Source organism: Amphiprion ocellaris, chromosome 9, assembly GCF_022539595.1.
Source record: "Amphiprion ocellaris isolate individual 3 ecotype Okinawa chromosome 9, ASM2253959v1, whole genome shotgun sequence".
Classification (NCBI taxonomy): domain Eukaryota; kingdom Metazoa; phylum Chordata; class Actinopteri; family Pomacentridae; genus Amphiprion; species Amphiprion ocellaris.
The window spans coordinates 18,911,032-18,932,038 of record NC_072774.1 but is presented as its reverse complement, the minus strand read 5'-3'; the positions used below and the strand labels follow the sequence as shown (position 1 = coordinate 18,932,038).

Here is a 21,007-nt window from a genome sequence, read left to right as displayed (position 1 = left end):
ATTAATTAAAACAGATTAGATCCCCAAAGTCATTATCAATTTGGTTGATAATTCATGACTGAATATGTGCAGGTGTGAAGATGGGGAGACCCAGATGTTTGTCACTGACAAGAGGCGGACAAGTGGAGACTTTCCTCCTGTTTGCAAATTCTCTAATTTGTAGCAACAACCCCAGCAAGAAATTAACACTAACCACAGGATGACAGGTATAATTTTCATATTAATGATTTGTAATGACCACAGATCACATCTATCATGGAGTTATTACCCGCTAATAGGGTTTATATAATTTGTTGGAAAACGATTTGATATGAGCGCTTTATGATAGCGCTCCATCAAACCAGACACTCAGAAAAATTTTATAAAAAAAGAAAAAAAAACCCACGTGAGGCAAACCTGCAACCTGCAAACACAACGAAAGCAGAGGCTCTTTACTCAGCAGGAAGCAAACAGCAAGCAGAAGCAACTCGCCTGACCTCACCTCCTTTTCTAACCACAGGGGCCAACAGACAGCCCCGCTTCCAGCAACAAACCACACACAGTGAGTTCTGTTAAAAACAAAACTGATTTTTATTTTTTTGTCTCCCTCCACTTGATATCATTTTTAACTTGACTTCATGGATTTTGAAAAAAAAAAAAATACACGGAAATAAAACTCAAAAGAAGACAAGTTCAGCAACTAAACAAATCAAAAAGAAGTACAATCATCATTACACAGCACTGAACATTTGTCAGGGTGGAAGACAAATGTTTTGTTCCTTTCATGTTGTCTCGTGTGTTTACTCTGATAAGATCTTGCGAAATGTAACAAAAGCCTTTAATCCAGGTGTGTGTTGCCAACGAACCCGGCAACCTGCCCTCTGGAGCTCAGAGAACACAAACACAGATGCAGACATACTGCTGGCATGTGAGGCCCCTTTGAATTACTCATGTTCATTGTGGATGCGCACTTGAACATAGACACTTGGGTAACACGCACTCAGGTACACGCACACCATTTGTATCAGCAACTGTAGAGTGGGCGAACCTGGAGCACTGAGGGGTGGGAGGGCATTTTTATTGGTTATCTTCCCCACAGAAAGAAAGAGAAGACAGCGAGAAGAAGAAGGAGAAGAAAGATGGGTTCCACATTCAACACTAACCTACGCCAGCTCATTCCTGCAATTATACACGGTGGGTTTCTTCTAGAAAAATTTGGTATTACATTTCCAAATTAGACATTTTTCCATTAGTCTGCTGCCAGGGTTCCTGCAGTCTGAGCTCTGTTATCCTCCTCTTGAGGGCACACAGCACCTGACAAACCCCTATCATACATCCAGTCACGTATCCCAGCCTGCAGTTACACAAGGTGTGTAAGGTGCATGGGCGACTTTCCCCACAGCCTGGCGCTCCTGCTGTCTCATAACTGCAATACAGACCAGCGCAAAAACACCAGTTGGTGCTGTCACTTGTGAAAGAAGCCCAAGTTTCCCCTGTCAGTTCTCAGCACCACAACCCATATTTACCCCTTGCTTTGATTGACAGGGAAAATGCCAGGCGTGGGATTGTAATTCAGACAGGCCAAGTAATGGGACTCTTTCTACGGCGGAGATGTGAGGTGGGCGACTTAATGACTAGGGGAGACGTAGTGGGCGAGATGTTCTCCATTGTGTTGCATGGCTTGCGTGAATGTTGCTGTTGCTCAGCTGGTGGAGTTCAGCGTGCCGTTAATTAGCCAGACGCTCCCGTTCTTAGAGGGGTGAGCGATTGACAACACACCATCTGTGGTCACAGTAAGGAGGAGGGCGAGGACGGAGGCTTTGTGGCCCGACGTCTTTTCTGCAAGCTGAGGCTTCAAATATATACAGAAGACCTGAACTCAATGAATTGCACATAGAATCCATTTTAATATCTATCTATCTATCTATCTATCTATCTATCTATCTATCTATCTATCTATCTATCTATCTATCTATCTATCTATCTATCTATCTATCTATCTATCTATCTACTTCCTGTAGTATCTATGTAACTAAAGTGCTCACTACATGCTCACATACAGAGACTTTCCTTGTCACAATACTGTCTAGCATGCTGTATACCAATGCACTCATTCGCTGTGGTAATGGAAAAGTACTGGGCCTTAATAGACTTGCAACGTTGACTTTGCCCATGAGAACTGAATGAGCCTGTATAGTTGGTAAACAATGGCTAATTAGGGTAATATATGGGAATTAGGTGTGCTTTGCAGTAAAGGACATGAGCAGAGGATTTAGAACAATGATAATCACTCATATATAATTGTCAGTCTGCGTAACATAGCCTTTTGGTACACTGACTCGGGCGCCGCGATGCCTGCAATTGCCCACATTATCAAATTACAATCTGTTACATATAACTTATTATTGTATTGCACAGTCACACCTTGCGTTTGTGTATTCTATATCCACCTATTTACTTCTCACTACATGATACCAATAGCTGCTGACACTGGCAACTGCAAAAATCTCCAGGTTACATCTCTCATTACTAATAAAATACAAATTAACACTCCCGCAGCAAACAGCCTGCACATACAGTATAAAATGAATCATTTCTGGTTAACCGTGTGATATGTCACAAAACAAACAACACACACCAGCCTGGATAGGCTCCTGAGACAAAAACAAATGATTAATTCTTCATTCCCTGGATCTGAACTGTAGCTCTGAACATATACTTTACTGAGCTGACATTACAGCTTGCCCAAATAGTTTCAGAGAGGGCCTTAAAATCAATGCACAATTAGGAGTGTCTTGTATCAGGCATGATGAATTATGCTCTCTGTTCTAAGGCTGGTCTGTAGATACTTGATCAATTCAGCTTCTGGGGACCGGGAAAGGCAGGCCAGGGAGAAATTGCTCTATTTCAAAGCCATTCAGTCGAATGTATTGATTAACCATTGCGTTCTGAATTGAAAGTCTGTCCGGGATTTGTTCTACGGAGCGAAGGTGTTTTAGGAAAGGCTACAGCCCGAGCCAGCTGCCCCAAATAAAGTAAAGAGGTACATTCACATCTTATCCAGGCTTACACTTCTTCTGCTATTCTACAGTGTTGACTTTAAAGCACCATAAAACTATTTCTACATAGTCACTGCAACAATTCAGGAACAATGTGCAGCATCTGTCCTAAACCCTAAACAGCTTAATTATATTGCAGACTATTCTGAATAAAAGCACAGTGCCAAGAAATGTACTTCAGAGTTATTTTCTACAATCCCTATTTCTAAAATCCATTTCATGACTCTGCAAAGACATGCCAACAGAATTTAATTTTTTTTATAAAATTACAACTATAAATGTAAAACTCACTAATGAAATCTTCACATAAACACAAAATGACCTAACAGAAGCAGATTTTTTGTGCAATGCAAAGTACTGTAAAATGGCACTACACGCTAGTTTTGTGAGCTGTACATAAGTTTCATGGCACCCTATTGGCAAAGATTCTGTAAACAGACCATCATAACCATCAGCTACAGGAGCCAATCAACACTTTCTCATCAGGGTGCGCCGAATGTAATTAGGGGCTGAGGAAACGTCTTGTTTATATCACTGTAAACTCATTGAACCCCAGTTGGGGTGTTATTTATACACTTGAAGTAGGCCAGACTGTGTTTGTGATCAAGGCTATGTTAATAGTATTCATATTATATAGTGCAACCATAAATAGTGTGTGGTACACCTTCCCGCGGGAGAGACAACAGCGCTCAAGTTTGGAAATCCAATATGAGTGCCTGACTGTCTTCTCTCCCTAAATGGAGAGTTCACTGTCTGGTTAGTGTCATCCCATCTCCCTCGGGCTCTCAGCTTTTGGATTTGCATTGTCAGGATATCCTCCCACAGGCCCGTCAGAGCAGGCGCTCTCTCAGCAGCATCCTCATCTACCCTCAAATTGTGCAGCCTGGGGATCAGCCGCTGTGTTGCCCACACCCTCTCCAGTCCTCCTGTCATACCACCAGTGTGACTCATTTACAGTACTGTGCAAAGGTTTTTTTTTTTTTTACTTCACATGTTTAGATTCTCATCCATCACATAACACCATCAATATGGCTTCTGATTGGTCCCGAATTGATGTACAGTCACAGTCATAAAGAACTATTGCCAGCAACGAGAACATGGAGTCCTGCAGCGGATGCTGTGGGTCCTAGAGAGTCCTGATCTCAGCATCATCGAGTCAGCACGAGGTTACACGAAAAGACAGAAAACACTGAGACAGCCTCAACTCACACAAGATACCACATATCTGTCAAGCACCTTGGAAAACTGTGTGTTTTCAAAAGCAAACAGTGCAGAATGGTGTAGATATTTCTGCTTACTGCATTTTATATGACAAATAAAAATTACTCATGACATCAGTTTTGAAAGCATCCTCACTTCAAGCGGCCCAAACTTTTGCACAGCACTGTACATACATCATGACCCATGAAAACATGTTGTTTTGCTTGTCTGTACAAATTCTCACATTTTGTTCATCACCACTCCAACCATTTCATATCACATTGTGCAATTTTCCCTCAATCTGAAACATTTATCCACAAGCCTTAACACAACATACAATATAAAAGAAGTCCAGTTGCCTTCCACTGAAGCACTTAGGATTACCATGACCTGGATGACTGAGAATCTACACAGAAATATTTGCTTGTTGTTTTTTTTTTTTTTTTCAAAATCCACCCACACACGAATATTGACGTGCTGTTTTCAAACCCACACCGAGAAACATGACAGTATGTTATTTTTTGTCTGTATTTTTTTTTTTTTGCTTTTATCGTCTGTTTTTTGATATTTTTTTTCTTCATCAAGGACAGATTATGTACATACAGATGTTATATGCCACTGAAAAACCCAGTGGGACGCCGACATAGAACAGTATGTGAGTGACAAACAGAAAAGAACAAAAAATGGCAGAAAAGACAGAGATAGTGAGAGGATGAAAAGGTATCTGAGACAGAAGAAAAGAAGCACTGACCAAGCGACCTGCTCTTGTGCTTGAAATGGAATCCATCATTGTTTTCGGAGCAACAAGATGCATGCACAACGTGAGTTCTGTCATACAGACGACCCAAATACATTGCAGAGGGCAAGACTTCTTGAGTACAACATGTAGTGTCTTAGATTAAGGGCCATTTAAACAGAGCTTCACAATCATTTCAGAGTACTGTACACAATAAAAGTACAACAACAGACGTATTTGATATACCTTGTTAATGGCAGATTTTTAAATTTACACCACAGCTTTAACCATGACTGAACTCTCTTGCACAGTAGAAGAAGGGGTTATTGCTGGTTCGAAACAAAATTAAAAAAAAAACAACAACAACAAAAAAACCCCACATTCAGACATCTGATTGAATATTGAGTAATTCCCCATTCAGGTCGCAGTAGTCAGGGTGCAGCTGGGGTAAACTCATCTCTCCGTGCAGGCTCGTTATGGCAAATTTGCATATAGTTGCTGCATGTGAGTGGAACAGTGTTTTAGAGGAGAAACGAGTGCCACTGTATTAAAGTACGGGCTTGCCTCCCGCTGTTTGTGCTGTGTGGGGGAAGTGACTGGATAATTGTGCCACGGGGGGGTTTTGTAGTGCCCATGCCTGCATGTCACAGGTACACATTTGGAGGGAGTACCGGTGCACCGAGGCGAGGTTGTCCTTGAAGAGGATTCCTGTCAGGGGCAGGATTGAGCTTGATTTATGGGGGCCATAACTGGGTGGCAGGAAGGACAGGTGGAGCCCGGGCTCCTTCACTTAGCCAGCCACAGGTAATGGCTAATTACATCTTTATCTCCCTGCAGTCTGGCAGAACAAGAACTGACTTACAGCCACGACGGGAGACTGACACGGATCCAAATCATTTATCTAGCTGGTCGAGAGAAAGACACACTATGATAAGTGGACAAATGAGCTGTAAATGTGTGTGATGCAGTTAACAGCATGACAAAAGAGTCAAATACATAAACTGTTACAAATTATAAATTACATCATCCATTTCACCGCTTCCAGGACTTGGATGAAATGATCCCTCGGACTGTTTCAAATGTGTTTTTAAAAAGCTTGTCATGGCAAAATAGAGCACATCACTTCGAAAACTTTACACCTTTTTTTTTTGTTTTGTTTTGTTTGTTTTTTGTCATTGTAGTCATTCAATGTGTGTGAGTAAAGTACAAAAACTATTTCCCCCCACGCACGGCTCTTTACCATCGGATTTTGTTCTTTTTTTTCTCTCACATGGAATTACTATTCAGAGTTATTCAAATACTTATTAACATCATCGTCATCATCATCATCATCATCATCGGTAGTATTATTAACACCAAAAAAGTAAAAGCGGGTAACCTTGCAGATTAAAACAGACACAGTGCAGGGAGGGAGGGAGGAAGGGAGGGAGGGGAAGGGAGGAGAGACTGTGGGGAGGTATGGACTCACAACAGGAACATCTCTAACCAGTACATGCTATCAACAAGCGACAAAGAGGATGGAGCCGCAGCTTTGAAACAGAAGATATCGTTGTCAGAGGACAGTCTCTTGCTGCTTCAGAAGACTGGAGCGAAGTCGAGGCTTTATGTGAGACGTTGTTCGGTGCGAGGCAACCAGAAGTCGCCGGCGTGGCCTCCGTACTGCATATATTTACACTGGGTGAGGAAGAGGGAGGAGCGGTGGTGTTGGGGGGGTGACACAGAGCAGAGAACACTATAGCGATGCGAGGGGCGACTAGACAGAGCACGCTGAACAGAGGGGCAGAGGGTTGGCTAAAAAGGTTTGGGTAGTGAGGGAGTCTACATGCGAAACCTTAGTATAAACCCCCCAAATTACATAAAGGGGTAGTTAAGACTGATGCCGTCACCACCCACCCTTTTTTTTTTATACATTTTGACATCATTCATAGCAGCTTCACTGCTACACAGGTAAAATCAAAAAGCCATACATGTGTATGTGTGTGTGTGTTGATGTGTGTGTGATCGAATAGTGACACTAGACATGGCCACTGATTGGACAAATTTTCAAAAGATGACATGACCACCAGTACCACGTTGTAACTAGCATTTCCATAAATATCCACCACAATAATGTGATTTTATGTATAATTTCCATAAGGCAAACATTGTAGGTCAGTCAGCAGTCTATGTAGTATATTACATGAATGATCATCCAGTTGTTAGATTATCTATTTTCTCACTGATCACCAAGACAATTAGCATTAATATACACTCTCTATTAACATCAGCCCAGTGGTAATAATGGGGGAAAACAAAGGGGAGAAGGGGGAAGTACCAAGTCAGACAGATCTGCAAGGCATTGTGGGAGACAAAAAAAAAGAGACAGACTGTGTTTGAGCGAGAGAGAGAAAAATAAGAAAAAGTAATGACAGTGAGTTGACCTCAAAATTGAATTGAGGGTGCTGGGGTTTTAGGGTGGGGGCAGGAGGGGGTAGTCGCGTGTCTGATGCAATGATTCAATGGCTCCTGGCATAATGCATATTCTTTTTGTTCACAGTGATGGGTTCGTAATTAAAGAATTTCATTTCCGTTTTTTTCCTTCCGTAGTCGGGGTGGGGGGAGAGAGGGCGGATGGGCGGGGGCAGAGGTGGGGTAGAGGTGTGTGTGTGGGGGGGTGGGGGGCTTTTAGGGACGATTAAGGACAATTCCCAGGTGGAGTTTGATCGTTACACCTTCAGCAGGAGGACAGCGGAGAGGGAAACCCAAGCACACATGCTGACGCTCATCCCTGCATGTAAACCGCTCCCTCGCCCCTGTAGAGCCCCCGGTCCTGGATAAAGACAGAGGGAATAAATAAAGGGAAGGAGAGCAGGAGGTGGGGATGGGAGAAGCGTATGCATTATTAAAAATACACAGAAATCTACAACCACTGCCAGAAGTAAGGGGTCTTTGTTTGTGACAGCCTGTATAAATTTTTAAACATGTTACAATTAATTGACTAAATTAATTCGGATACAGTAATCACCGTAAACAATTAGGAATTTGCCTGTGTTTTACATTAGTAATATGGTGTTTTCAAATTTAGCATTACATTTCCCATATTCCAACAGCTTTACATTCAATTCATCGTCTGAAGCAGTTTCTTTAAAACCCCTCAGAATCTGGATTTCATTTGAGATCACTGTGTAGTTAAGATGGGTGACACATGGGAGGCTGTGGAGTATGTCAATATGTAACGTATATTTAACACGTTAAGGACTTTTAGGCATGTCAGACACAGCTGACACTAGTAAAACTAGTGACATGATTGATGGCTCCAGTCGATAGAGGAGGGCTGGAGCTTTCATGCACAGTGTAATATAAACACCCAAGCCACAAATGGACCAATGCCTTTCTTAATGCTGCTTGTGTCATCTGTGTCTGTAATGTCTGCCTCTGGTATTTCAAATTAAATGCATTAATGTAATTTGTTACATCAGAGTCTGACAAATCCAAATGACCACTTAGAGAAACGTGCATTGAATTTTCTAACTTAGCGAAGTTAATGTATGCTTGATCTCGGCTTACGAAGCCATGAAATGCATGCCTTCATTTGTTTAGTGCTGACACTCTGACTTGTCAAACACAATACATTTTGACACCTGTCAAACACTAAAGACATTAATCATGTTTCATTCCATTGAACTGTGCTGGAAAGCTAAGTCAGTGAGACAGCATGACCAATACAAGCTATCTGGCACTGGAAACCCGCATGCCAGATTGCTTTTAATCATCTATGATGGTTAAAAACGGGGGCCACTGTGAGACTGATTATGAATTCATCTCAAATTACAAAACCGTTAAATGCTGGAGTGATAACCTCAGGTTGAATTAACAGTAACTCCTGCTGTATGTCCTTCCATTGCAGGTTTTACAGCTTAGTACGGTCAGCTTTCCTCTGCAACTCTGTACGCATGTGTTGTTTGCGATTAGGCTGTATCATAAAGTGGCCTTGAGAGCCGAGAGAATGCACTGCAACTTAAGAAAACTTGATATTCCTGAAAGTAACTGTGTCGACATTCTTTAATTGTCTCTGTGATAAAAAGGAATGTGAGCTATACATAAAGATCAGCAGCACTAGAGCTACATCGAGGCAACTTTTAATGCAACTGTGTCTCGTTAACTTTGAGTTGCATTTGCTGTTTTCACATTCATTCATTCAGAGTGATGAATGTGGTGAGCGTGAACTACAGAGATTCTTTCTATGACGTCCTTTATGTTGTCTTCATTTACAACAAACCCGAGAGACGTAGGGGAAAATACAGAGAGCCAAAGTTCTTGTACTTAACATTGTATCTCTTTTGTTGCCACAGCATTAGTGAGATGTGTAGTTACATTTTAGAGCAGATACACCTGTGGTAACCTTGCAGCATACACATGTAGCCACCTTTAATAAAGTATTGCCATCGTAATGCAAATGTATAAATCTAGCTTCTGAAAAGTTGCCGAGAAAGTATATAAAGGTAACAAGCCTATTCAATACTATTTGATATACCATTAAGAACATGTTATTTGGGCCAGGGCATAACGCTTGAAAATTCAACTGCAAGAACCCTTGATTAACCTTCTCTCTTCCTGTTTTGTGCTATTATAGTCGACCAGATTTCAAAAGTCTAACCTGGTGGCTTATAATGTAACAGTGTGAAGTGAAAGCTAGTACAGACTGCTAATGGTCTCAGTAATGGAGTCATCGGTAGCGGGTAATTACAATAATGTGCCAATTTTGATGTGATAGCGGCTTGTTGATGTTAAAATGCACCATGTGGCACTTTTAAAATGGCGAACAAAGAGGTACAAAAGCAAGGAAACAAAGTAAGGGGAGGCAATGACAGTGAGGGAGAGCATATGAATAGAAATGCCACAAAAGTATCCGATTATGGTCCGATTTTCTGTGCCCGGTCCAGAACAGAAAGGGGTTTGTTGTGTTCTAATGATGGCAGCAGGAGATTAGGAAAGAAAGAGGAGGCAGAAGGACAGATGATGGAGAGATAGGCTGACAGAAGTGGCAGCGGTGGTGGAAAAAGAGAGCAGGAAGATGTATGGGTCTGACGGAGGAGTGAGTCATTGAAGGGAGACTGGCCGAGATAATGGGTAAAGGAATGAAAGAAGAAAGGGGATAGATGAAGGACTCACTTAAGATGGTAATGCCAAATGCACTAAACGGGGGGAGGAGGGGAGACGGAAAATGGAAGGGTAGGAAATCGCTCATTGGGGACAGTTAATGTGAATTGGGCTCCGAGAGAAATGACAACTTCTTGGGTAACGGGACAGAGCAGAGCGGCAGTTTGTGTGCATGCAGGCAGGAATGTGTGGACGAGGGATGGAAAGTGGGAGTGTGAACGAACGTGAGAGACAGAGAGAGAGAGAGAGATGGTAATATAGGCAAGCAAAGCTTTAATGGGGCGGAGAATAACGAAAATGGGAAGAAGGAGGGAGGAGAAGGCTGAGAAAACGCTGTGCTGTGTGCAGAGCAAAAACAGACCGTGCAAAGGGGGGAAAAACAGCATGTCATTGCAAATCACTTTTGCGGTAGTGGGTCATGTCTGCTGTAAGTCTTGCACGTTGATTGATAGCCACACAAGATAAATGTCAGCACATTTGCGAAATCTTGGGCTTGCATAAATATGCACGCTGTCGTACGTGTGCACCTGCATGTAGTTAGTTCTGCGTGGTAACTTACGAAACAGCAGCATACTGGCGTTGGAAGCCCCCAGACGGTTCGAGGCAAAGCAAGTGTAGTTGCCAAAATGTTTCTCTGTCACATTGGTGAACAGCAACAGAGAACGCGTCTTCTCGTTTTTGATCCTTAGGGTGTTGTCACTCTCTACCGGTCTGGGTGGCAGTAGTGGGGGAGCAGAAGCAAAGGAAGGAAATAAGAAAAAGAGAAAAAGTGTGTGAAAGAGAGATAACGCAACATAACATCACACCAAGCAACTCAGCCTGCAAGAGAAACTATTTTCTCCATCTCTTGAGTGACGATCATGCAACATAGTCCCCCTCCGCATATTTACTCCATCTCACCTTGTACTAATAGTGAAATCTTACAGTCCATAAATAACTGAGATCTCCTACTGGGGCCTATTATACTCTATTAACAGCTCTCTCTGGCTAGCAAAGCCTTTTCTAAGTACTTCTGTGCTCCCTGGGACCTTTTACAAACTTGGTGGGACTATGTGGGTAATATAGAGGAAATACGTTGCACACAAGTTATCCAGAGATGGCAACACATTGCTTTTCTCAGATACTGTATATACTAACGTCAGATGTTTGTTACATCAACAGCCACAGTGAATCAGCTACATCTGATAATGCTGCTGATGTGTGAAAATACTTGCTTTTTATGTCATTTCTGGAAAGATTTAAAAAAGTATGAAAAACGCTTACATCTCTTCCCTCTTCTTTTTAGGTTATCAAACAACAGGAGAAAAAACAGTTACTCTGCTGAGTCTTAACTGTTGAAACATGTGTTCTCTTCCCTCCTACTCTCTGTGATCACCTGCTGTACACTGTGTTTTAACATTGCTGAACTCAGAATTTAATTACTCTAATTAACATATTTGTCTTCTACCATTGACACAGAATATATAAGTGTAAAATTGTGACTCGTTAAAGCTGCCTGTTAACCAGGCAAACTGAGACACCAACTAATCAATGTCAATACCACAATGATACAGCAAAAATATGACACCTGCACTTTGTGATTGGCTGTATTTTAATTTAAATGAGTGTGCATGGAGGAAGCTTGTCTTCAAAACTCCCCCACTGCAGCTCCCGTCCATGAACATTTCAAAATCTCAATTTTCCACTACAATCCACTCTGCAAGACATTTTCAACAAGCTCCAACTTTGCTTTTACAAGTACATTATCAGTGTGGACAGAAGGCAATGCAGAGGACACATTTTAGATTCAGCTGCCTTAGTGTGGATATCATCAACCTAATTAGCACTGAACTTGTCACTGGTCTCACCTATGGTCATCTCTGTACCACTCAAAGGAGGCTGGTGGGACTGCCATGGCTTCACAACGCAAGATGGCTGTCTTCCCCAAATGCGCTGGCATGTTCTTCATGTCTGTGATCATGGGAGGATCTGGCAGGGAAAATGAGGGAGGAAAACATAGACAAACAGAAAAAGGGAAGTCAGTAATTAGCACATGCTTGCCTTAGTAGAAAGTCCAGTCAGTTCTGCATGGGGTTGAAAAATGAATGCGCAATGCTGCATGTACAGCATTAACATATATTATCAATACATCATGATGCACACCAGGTTCTGTTAAATGATCACCACTGGGCTGCTGAGTGGCACACAGAGATACTTACAGTTGACCGTGACTTTGACCTTGCGCTGGTCGGGCGGAGCTACGCCATTGTTGGTGATGCATTCGTAGTCCTCGGCCTGTTGCCTCTTGATCTCCGTGATGTCTAGGAACTCCCCCTCACTCACCAGCCCATCTAATGGCATAAGGTAGAAGTCAAAGGTCAGTACATATCAAATGCAAGGTGACTTGGGCCACACATTAAAGGTTTACTACCTGCATGTGGACTGACAAGTTTTCTCATTGCTAAGGTAATTTAAGAGCATGAGGGAGGCCGAGATGCGCATATCAGAAAGCACTATATAACGCATTATTCAACACTATGTTGGAACATTGACATGTAGAGCTGAGTGATGGGAGGACTATCTGTATTGTAATACTCACCTCAAACCTTGAATATGTCCTCATTTTGTTTATTATAAATGACAGTTTTCTTTTTGAAACCATTCATTTGGATAACAGAAAACACAAAATGGTTAACAACACAACACAAGATCAATATGATGATACTGAATTACCAACAAGCCCTAATGAAATATCTGTAATCAAGAGAAATAGATTATGTTTCAGCATTTGTCTCATGTCCCTCAGGCTGCTTTCTTCAGTTAAATGATGGGTCAGCAGTTGCATTTCCGAGTAGATGCAAAGTAAGTAAACGCGCTTTGACAGCAGTGACACCATTACTTTCATAGTGTGAGGGGAGCACACCAGGAGAGGTGGCTCATGCACCACATTACATAGTGAGAAGAAAATTTGGCTGTTATTTGATGTTGACAAACTCCCAGGTGCACCCAAAACCAAATTAGTCAGTCTCACACTTTGGCTCTTTTTCCTTAGGCGACGGACAGGCACAGAATGTCTTCAGAGGAGAGAGTCGAGGGGAAGGGGCTACAAGTTATTGCTCCTTCATGTGAGGGAATGGATGCTGGCTGTGTTACTGGCTTGACAGAGGCAGATAGAAAGAGAGCAGAGAGGAAAGAAGAATGAGGGAGAGTGTACTCCCTCCTCCTCGCAAGTCTTAGCAGCCCAGCTGTCTCACAGCCTCCAAAACCATTAGGTCTTTTTTCTCTCTCCTTTACCCCATTAAAGAAGTCAGACTGTGGAACACGACATAATATATAATCTCACCACTAACAAGGAAATCCAGCTGCTAAATTGCAGCTCGCTTTTCCCTTTCAACCCCCCTCCCCTCCAAAACCTCCACACCACACCACTGTCAATCAGCAGACCTTTACTTACTCCGCAACAAACAAACAAATAGCTCTTAAGCACGTTTGAAGGCAACACCGACGCAAACAGACACACACAAAAAAAAGACGCTAAACGCCACGATTATTCCTGTCAGAGATTAGTGCAGCGGTTCTAATTGAAGATTATACTGGAGGATTATTAGTGCGGCTACTGAGCTGGAGACGATTATTTGCAGCTGCTGCGGCAGAGGCTGAGCAGTGAGCAACAGCCACGGTGATGGCGGCTTGTGCAAGCCGAGTGAGTGCTGGTAGGCGCTGGGTGATAGGTTGGGGTGTGTGCAATCGTATTCACTCATTCCATTAGTTTAATAAATATAGCCTCATTCTGACATCTCTGTCAGGCAAGCGGAGGACTCAGCTTTTGCCAGAAGGGGGAAACTGTGGCAGTGTGGTTGGGGAAAAGGGGGAAAAGGATGGAATCAGACAGCTGGGGAAACTGCACACAAGTCTGTTACAGATAACTTCCAAGAAACAAAAAGGACAAAGAAAGTAAAAAATGAGAGCAATCGAGTGCTAGAGTGCCCATTACAGACACAGAGTGTGGTAATTTGCCAGAGATACTGTGCATGAGGTAGACAGAGATACACACATACAAAGATAAAGGAAAAAGAGAAACAGCAGCATAAAGAGGGGACCAGTGAGAGATGTCGAGTTGGTTCTTTCATGAGGTTTTCATCCACAGTACCTATGCATGATGTAATATGACAGTGCAAAGCGGATCTCTCACTCTTCCTTTCTTTCCCATCCTCTCCGTCCCCTGAGATCTCCAGACCTGCATTTCACACCTCTCTCCACTCTGGTGGGAGATCATATCTGAGCGGAGTCGGCACCTGGCACTCGTACAATGGTCTGCAAAATACAGCTCCATCAACCACTTACGGCTTTTGAAGGAGCCTGACTCCTGACCACCAGAGATAGTTGGATTGCACCTGAGAAGAGAGTGGAGGATGGGTGGGGGCGAGGGGTTGGAGTCAGGATTTCTGGCTTGCCCAACGGTGAAACTGTGCTCTGTTTCCCCGGCAAGCACTTGTGCCCGTCTAGATCATCAGGGCACTTGATTTCTCAGCTCTTCTTATCCATTTCCATTACAAAAAGCACAGTGAAGGCAGAGAGGTCTGATGTCAGGTTAAAACGGAGTAGGATGGACAGGCTGACAGACAGTAAAATCTGCCATTTTGAAGAGTAAGTGGCTGAAATGTGTGTTAGTTGAGCTAAATGACTGAGCAGAAAAACAGCACAATCCATTCACCCCAGTGACCCTCACACATGCCTGAAACTGCCCCCTAGCATTTTATTCAAGTAGTTTATTCCATATTCTTCATGTTACAGCCTGAGGAATACTGAGACTTCTGAGGTTTAAACCTACAATATATAACAGAAATGAGTACACCCTGGTGCAATATCACATAAATGTCAAATGATTCAAAATTGTATCAGCTTTCGATAATTGCATTGTTTCTAAGATGACATTTAAAATATTTATCTAAAACAAACACTTTAGAATGACTACATTGGAAAGAAAACCTCTGACCATTGCAACAAAGATGATTGAATACTTGAGTGATAGCCAATTAGCTTTACTACATGAACATGGCTATAAAATAATCTGTGAACATCAGAACCTATGGGCTGTATCTATCTGCATGTTTGCACCATGGCTCTACATCAAAACGAATAGCGAGAGGAACTGAAAAATCAGACTGTAAGGTTTCATAAAGTTAGAATAGGATTAATTACCAACTGAAAATCAGTAAATAGCAAACAAACACACAGCTGCAGCACTAATCAGAATGTATAGTATGATCTGTAGAACCATTAATCAGAACTGCTTTGTTGTGTTGACGGTGTAAAAAAATTAATGAATTTTTTTTTTTATGGTCAACAAATTGTATGAAAAGATCAAAACCAATGATGAATCGCTTCTACTAACAAGTATTGTCTGTGTAGCTAAACCCTGATAAAGCTTACTGCATTCCCACTGTGATGCACTGTAGTCTAAAAACACACTGGGTGATAAGTTCTTTTCTTGTCATAACCAGTCACCGTAGATTATTTGGCGTTAATCCTACCTTCTGCACACCATCCTGCTGATCTAAACACTGACTTACATGTATTAATCCACAGCTGAAAATAGTTCCCAATGAACACAGTTTTTATTTCTGTTTGAGTACCGTTTGCTGACCATTGCAGACACTGATAGAAAATCATTTAATTTATTTAGTTGTTTTAAATGTTTTAAAATGTGTAAAATTCAACTGTAGACTCTTAAATAATTTTTCAAGGTTTCCATCTTCAGAATAAACAGATGAGGGCTCAGCACTGAGAGACACAAGGTGGGGAAGTTGGAGTTAGGATTAACAGAATGTTGGTGTTTTCATGAGACTAAACATAAAAGGCTGCACGTTTCCAACCTAAGTCTTTAACATAAGCTCCCAATTATTCGATGCACATTCCTCACAAGGGCTGCACAGTAGCTCATGGTTAGCACTTTTGCCTTGCAGCTTGAAGGTCCCTGGTTTGCGTCCAGGCCTTCCTGGAATATTTGTGTATGGAGCTTTCACCAGTTTTTCTCCTTGTGCATGAATGGGTTTTCTCTGGGTACTCTGGCTTCCTCCCACAGTCCAAAAACATGCTGAGGTTAATTAGCAACTCTAAATTGACCGTAGGTGTGAATGTGAGTGTGATTGTCTGTATGTGTAGCCCTATGATAGACTGGTGACCTGTCCAGGGTGTCCCCTGCCTTCACCCTAAGTCAGCTGGGATAGAGTCCTGCCCCTTGCGACCCTGAAGAGGATTAAGCAGTGTATAGATAATGGATGGACATTTCTTACATGTGTTAACTAAACAATTCTGATCAAGATTTTATAGTTGAAAAATGAACTTGTCTCTAGCAACACGTTTTTCTACTCACCTGATTTCCCTACTCACCTTTACACCTGCTCCTGACCCCCACAACACCTGTGGCTGATCAACTTTCCTCAGTATATATACAACCCAACACACACCAATCATCTGACAGATCCTCTATTGTTCCCTCATTGGATTTGTTTGCTTACCGCTTGCCTATTGTTGCCAACCGCTGCATGAAATCAAAACCAAGCAAACAAAAATCTAATTATATCTTTTGTTGAATCTAGATCACCTCCCAGAAATATCACACTATAATCCACCAATTGTAAACAACCTGTCGAATATATTAAGCACCTGTGAAGCCTTTTTGATTATCATCTGATCGCTGACTTTTAAAAGTTTGCACCAAAAGCACATCCTTCCCTCTTCACCAGTGACATAAGCATCTATTCATGTGAAGTCTATGTTCCCGTGGGTTTTAATGGATGCTACATCAAATGATAAGCCCGTGTTGCGCTGGTGCATTTAACTGAATGAGACAAAGTGCCTGTATGTCTCTGTGTGGGTCAACTGATGGATGCCATTGAGAGTGAATGGGTTCAACAGATTGTATCAGTGCTTTGGTTAAGATGAAGGAGGCGGTGCTTGTAAATAACAGTGCGGCGCAGCATCACTATCTGTGTGTGAGTAAGGACTCTGGGAAGTTGCAGAGGGGTGGAGGACTTTAAGCTCTCACATCTGAGGTGGTGCTCATCCTCCTACTCCACAACCTCCTGGCATACATGAGCACATTTTCCACCCAGCATCCACGTGCACTCCTCTTCTTCACTGCCCCTCCCCGTGCTTTCTCCGTGCAATCTCTGAGTAATGGGGACAGATGGCCGGCAGCTTCTTGCTGTTTCTTTGGGCCAGACCAACACCCCTCCCTTTCTCCACTGCCCCCTGGTCGCCTGCAACTGATGGCTTGGTTGCAGAGACTCCCACGGAATAGCAATGTGGGCCCTATCTCTTTCTCTGCGAGCTGAGGGGGTTATAGCGGTGGCAATGGAGGGAGGGAGGGAGGGAAGTAGCTTGAGATGGTGGGGGCGGTTAGAGAGGGAGGATTACTGCTGACAGAGGAGAAATTCTGTAGGCTTTCAAGTGAGGACAACTGCACAGAGTTTGTGATGTAAGGTTGTGTATGTGTGTGTGTTTGCTGCAGGTGTGCGTTCATGCATGCTTTTCCTTTTCTCCTCTATACTTTTGTGTGTCCGTGGGGGTGTGCGATCACTCGTGGGCTTGTCCCTGCCTCTGGTACTGTAGTGTGTAGGTTCACAAACACTAAATGTGCAGAGAAGGACACTGCATTCAGAGCAGGCTAACCCAGGGACAAACAGAGGAGACAGGAGGAGGAACAGACCTCCGAGCAAGCCCAAAGCTGTCTGTATGTTCAGCAGTACAGTAGGTTGCACATTTAGAGGCCTAACGGTATAATTACATCGTGTTGAGTAGTTGTTCACACTGACCTATTTATTATTTCTGTCTTGCTGCTGCATTTGATCTGTGTTGCTGCTGCTGCAGTCAAGCTACAAGTCGACTAATACTGTTGTGATAAAAAGCGCCTTAACAGTGACTTTGGTGACACTGACCTTCAAAGTGCTGAGAAGTCTGAAATAATAATTCTTATTCTGATCCAGCTTCCTGTGAAATTCATCTGTCAGTTCAAAAGTTCAACCAAAGGTATTATAAAACTTTCTGGCGCCCACATGCTGATATTACACACAACAAATGAAGTTCACCCTTGGTCATGGAAAGGGAAATATTACATAGTGGCAATTTCCTTCATGTAACAGATAACACAGGACTATCAGTCATAGTTCACATACATCAGTGATGACAAAGAGGAGCACACATATTGAATAAATTCTATTCTGATCAACTCAAATGGATATGACTTCATTTATCAAACTGAGCATCCTGACCACCCCGAACTAGCTCTGATTCCTCACACCAACAGAGACTAAAAATAGCTGATTTAATGCCGGAAGTGGCGGCTGGCACCATGATGCCATTTGACAGGGTGGATGAAGACAGATGCCGATGATTACGGGTGGTACGGTGGGGATAATTACGTGTAATGTGTGGTTATTTGGGACAAAACACTGGGACATGGGGGAAAATGCGGGAGTATGAATTTAAGATGGGGACGGACTAAACAGCTGGGTTTAAGAATGATGACACAGGAACGAGGGATAAAGATGTGGACGTGAGCAGAATGCTGATAACCTTATAGACAGTAAGGGGCGAAAAAGCAGACTTTAACAGGAGGAACAGGGTTAGGGATGAATGTAAAGGCAGGGAGATAAAGGTGAAGCTGTGAACAAGAGATCTCTGGATCTGAAGACAAGCAAACAAGAAAGGGTAGCTTACATTTCTGGTCTTTCCAGGTGACGGTGGGCTCAGGCCGGCCGACTGCCAGACAGTAGAGGTTTACATTCTCTCCCTCGTTCACAGACACGTTTTTTGAGATGTTGACGATTCTGGCCGGCACTGAAAAACAAGATCATGCTATTAAAATATGACCTCAAAATCCCCTCTTTATTTCATAAATTATTGATAAGGTCTGGCCTTCCAGCCCATTAAGGTGTTTAAAATATGATCCAAATCCCTGCACCTTAAACAGACAGGCAATCAGCTGATTAATGATCTGTGCCTGAGTGCTTACTGAACTGTGCAACAATATGCTTGACCATCTACTTAAAATGCACCGAATTCTAAATTGCTGCAAATGGGCATTAAAATCTCCTTCTTTTGACATCTAATTTGATCTTCAAAGAAAAGGACATTTATAAAACTGGTAGTTGGTGGAATTTTTACTTCTACTCCTTAAGTAAATGACCACCCCTGAATACCATATTGCCCTAAGCACAAGTGTTGGGGTACTATGCGTGTAGTTAGTTTGATAACTAGATGGCCCTTGAATTTAAATGGCCCATTATCATTGTTTTTAATGAGCTTGGCCCTGAGATTGCTTTTTTTGCGAGACATTTACCGAGGCTCCTTTTCTCTATCTTGCTGGAGTTGAATACTTGCAGCGATAAAGCACAGATTGAAGTGGTGGTGTTAAGCCGCTCTTGCTTGATGCACTGACTTCAGGGTTTAATTATTTTGTGTGATATCAAGCTCGGGCTGCAATTGCAGGCGACTTGGAATTGGACATATAATCGGGTATATGTGGTCATCTGTGCCAGGATTTGGACTCTGCAAACAAGAGTGTTAGTTTGGCTGCAGTGCGATGTGAAATCTCTATCAGTAAAGCAGTTGACATTGTCTCTGTGAGTTGTGAGCCAAGGCTTTGTGTTTTTCATTCCAGCATAATATACTGATTATATTCTGTTAAAAGTTTGCAGTTTCATTCTGCCAGTGATGTATAGCTGCAATCTGCACAACACATTCCCATATATGCATAAAAATTGACACATGCAGGGGGAAAAACATCTGAAATCCATCCTCCGGGCAGCCGTGCGCCAATACATCATGTCGCTCAGGATCAGTCAGACTCTCACTCACTTAGCTGCTGACTTGATGACTGAGTCGTGGTCCTGCACTGCCAGTTATTTAGTCAGGCACTTGGACAGCCTCCTGTGTACCTACTCAACATACAGCCTCATCCATCTGATCTGACTAAATTTCCGTTTACAAAGACAAGTAATCTTAACGCGTCACACGAAAATAACAGATGGGCTTGAGCTCGCCTCTTGTTCCAACTGACTTTCTGCTTATCTGTCACCTGCACTGCACTTGCTTTACTGTAGCTGCATGCACACAAGCCAACTAAGCTTTCAAGACATAAGAAGATTGACTTTTATATACAGTAAATACCAACCTTGAACACTGAGATGCCGTAATGACTAAGTTGTCTGTTACAAATTTTAGGCATGTATTTAACTATGATTTCACAGAGAAGAACACAGCAACATAGAAAACCATAGAAAATTCTAATTGCCTCCCATGAAATCAAACCACAGTCACACACTATAGTATATAATGCTTGGATGAATACAATATACATAATTAAACAATCTAGTGGATCCAGTACCATGGATACAGTGAAAAACATTTTCTTTGTCTTGCAGCTGCAGTGGCAATCAAATCTGCAGACTCTGGATATCTTAGCAAAATTATCCAGAACTGCTGAATGTAGTAAACAGACACTTATTAACAGATTCCAGTTCTGTCTCAATTTAGCTGCTGACCTTGGACGATGAGGTAGACATGGGCAATGCGCGGCTTGTTATTGGCCTGGAAGGTGCAGGTGTAGGGCCCCTCATCGGTTACTTGCACTTTGTCGATGTGGATGGAGAAGTCGCTGTTGTTACTGTTGACCAGTGTCACGCGCTTGTCCAGCGACCACTTATCTGTCCCCGTGAAGAGGATATTTGAGCGGTTCAGCCAGGCCTTGTGGGTGACCTCCTCGTCAATCCGACATCTGTGAGACAACAGACAGTGATTAATAGGTGGGAGGCTTGTTTCAGTTTATATATTGACAGATCATGACTGAGAGGAGTTTAACAGTAGTATTGTATACTGTATATTGGCCTTTTAAAATCATTATATATCG

General features: G+C 42.5%; 1 protein-coding gene across 1 annotated transcript in view; it reads right to left on the bottom strand.

Moving 5' to 3' along the window:
- Positions 1–546: 546 nt before the first annotated feature.
- The window catches only part of iglon5 (IgLON family member 5), a 103,260-nt gene continuing 82,799 nt past the window's right edge, over positions 547–21,007 (bottom strand). Inside the window, exons 3-8 of the mRNA XM_023276205.3 lie at positions 20,643–20,875; positions 18,817–18,936; positions 12,312–12,443; positions 11,961–12,081; positions 10,673–10,824; positions 547–7,783 (exon numbers count right to left, since the gene is read on the bottom strand). Of these exons, the coding sequence (XP_023131973.1) occupies positions 7,680–7,783; positions 10,673–10,824; positions 11,961–12,081; positions 12,312–12,443; positions 18,817–18,936; positions 20,643–20,875 (862 nt within the window). The 3' untranslated portion in view covers positions 547–7,679. The remainder of the gene's footprint in view (positions 7,784–10,672; positions 10,825–11,960; positions 12,082–12,311; positions 12,444–18,816; positions 18,937–20,642; positions 20,876–21,007) is intronic.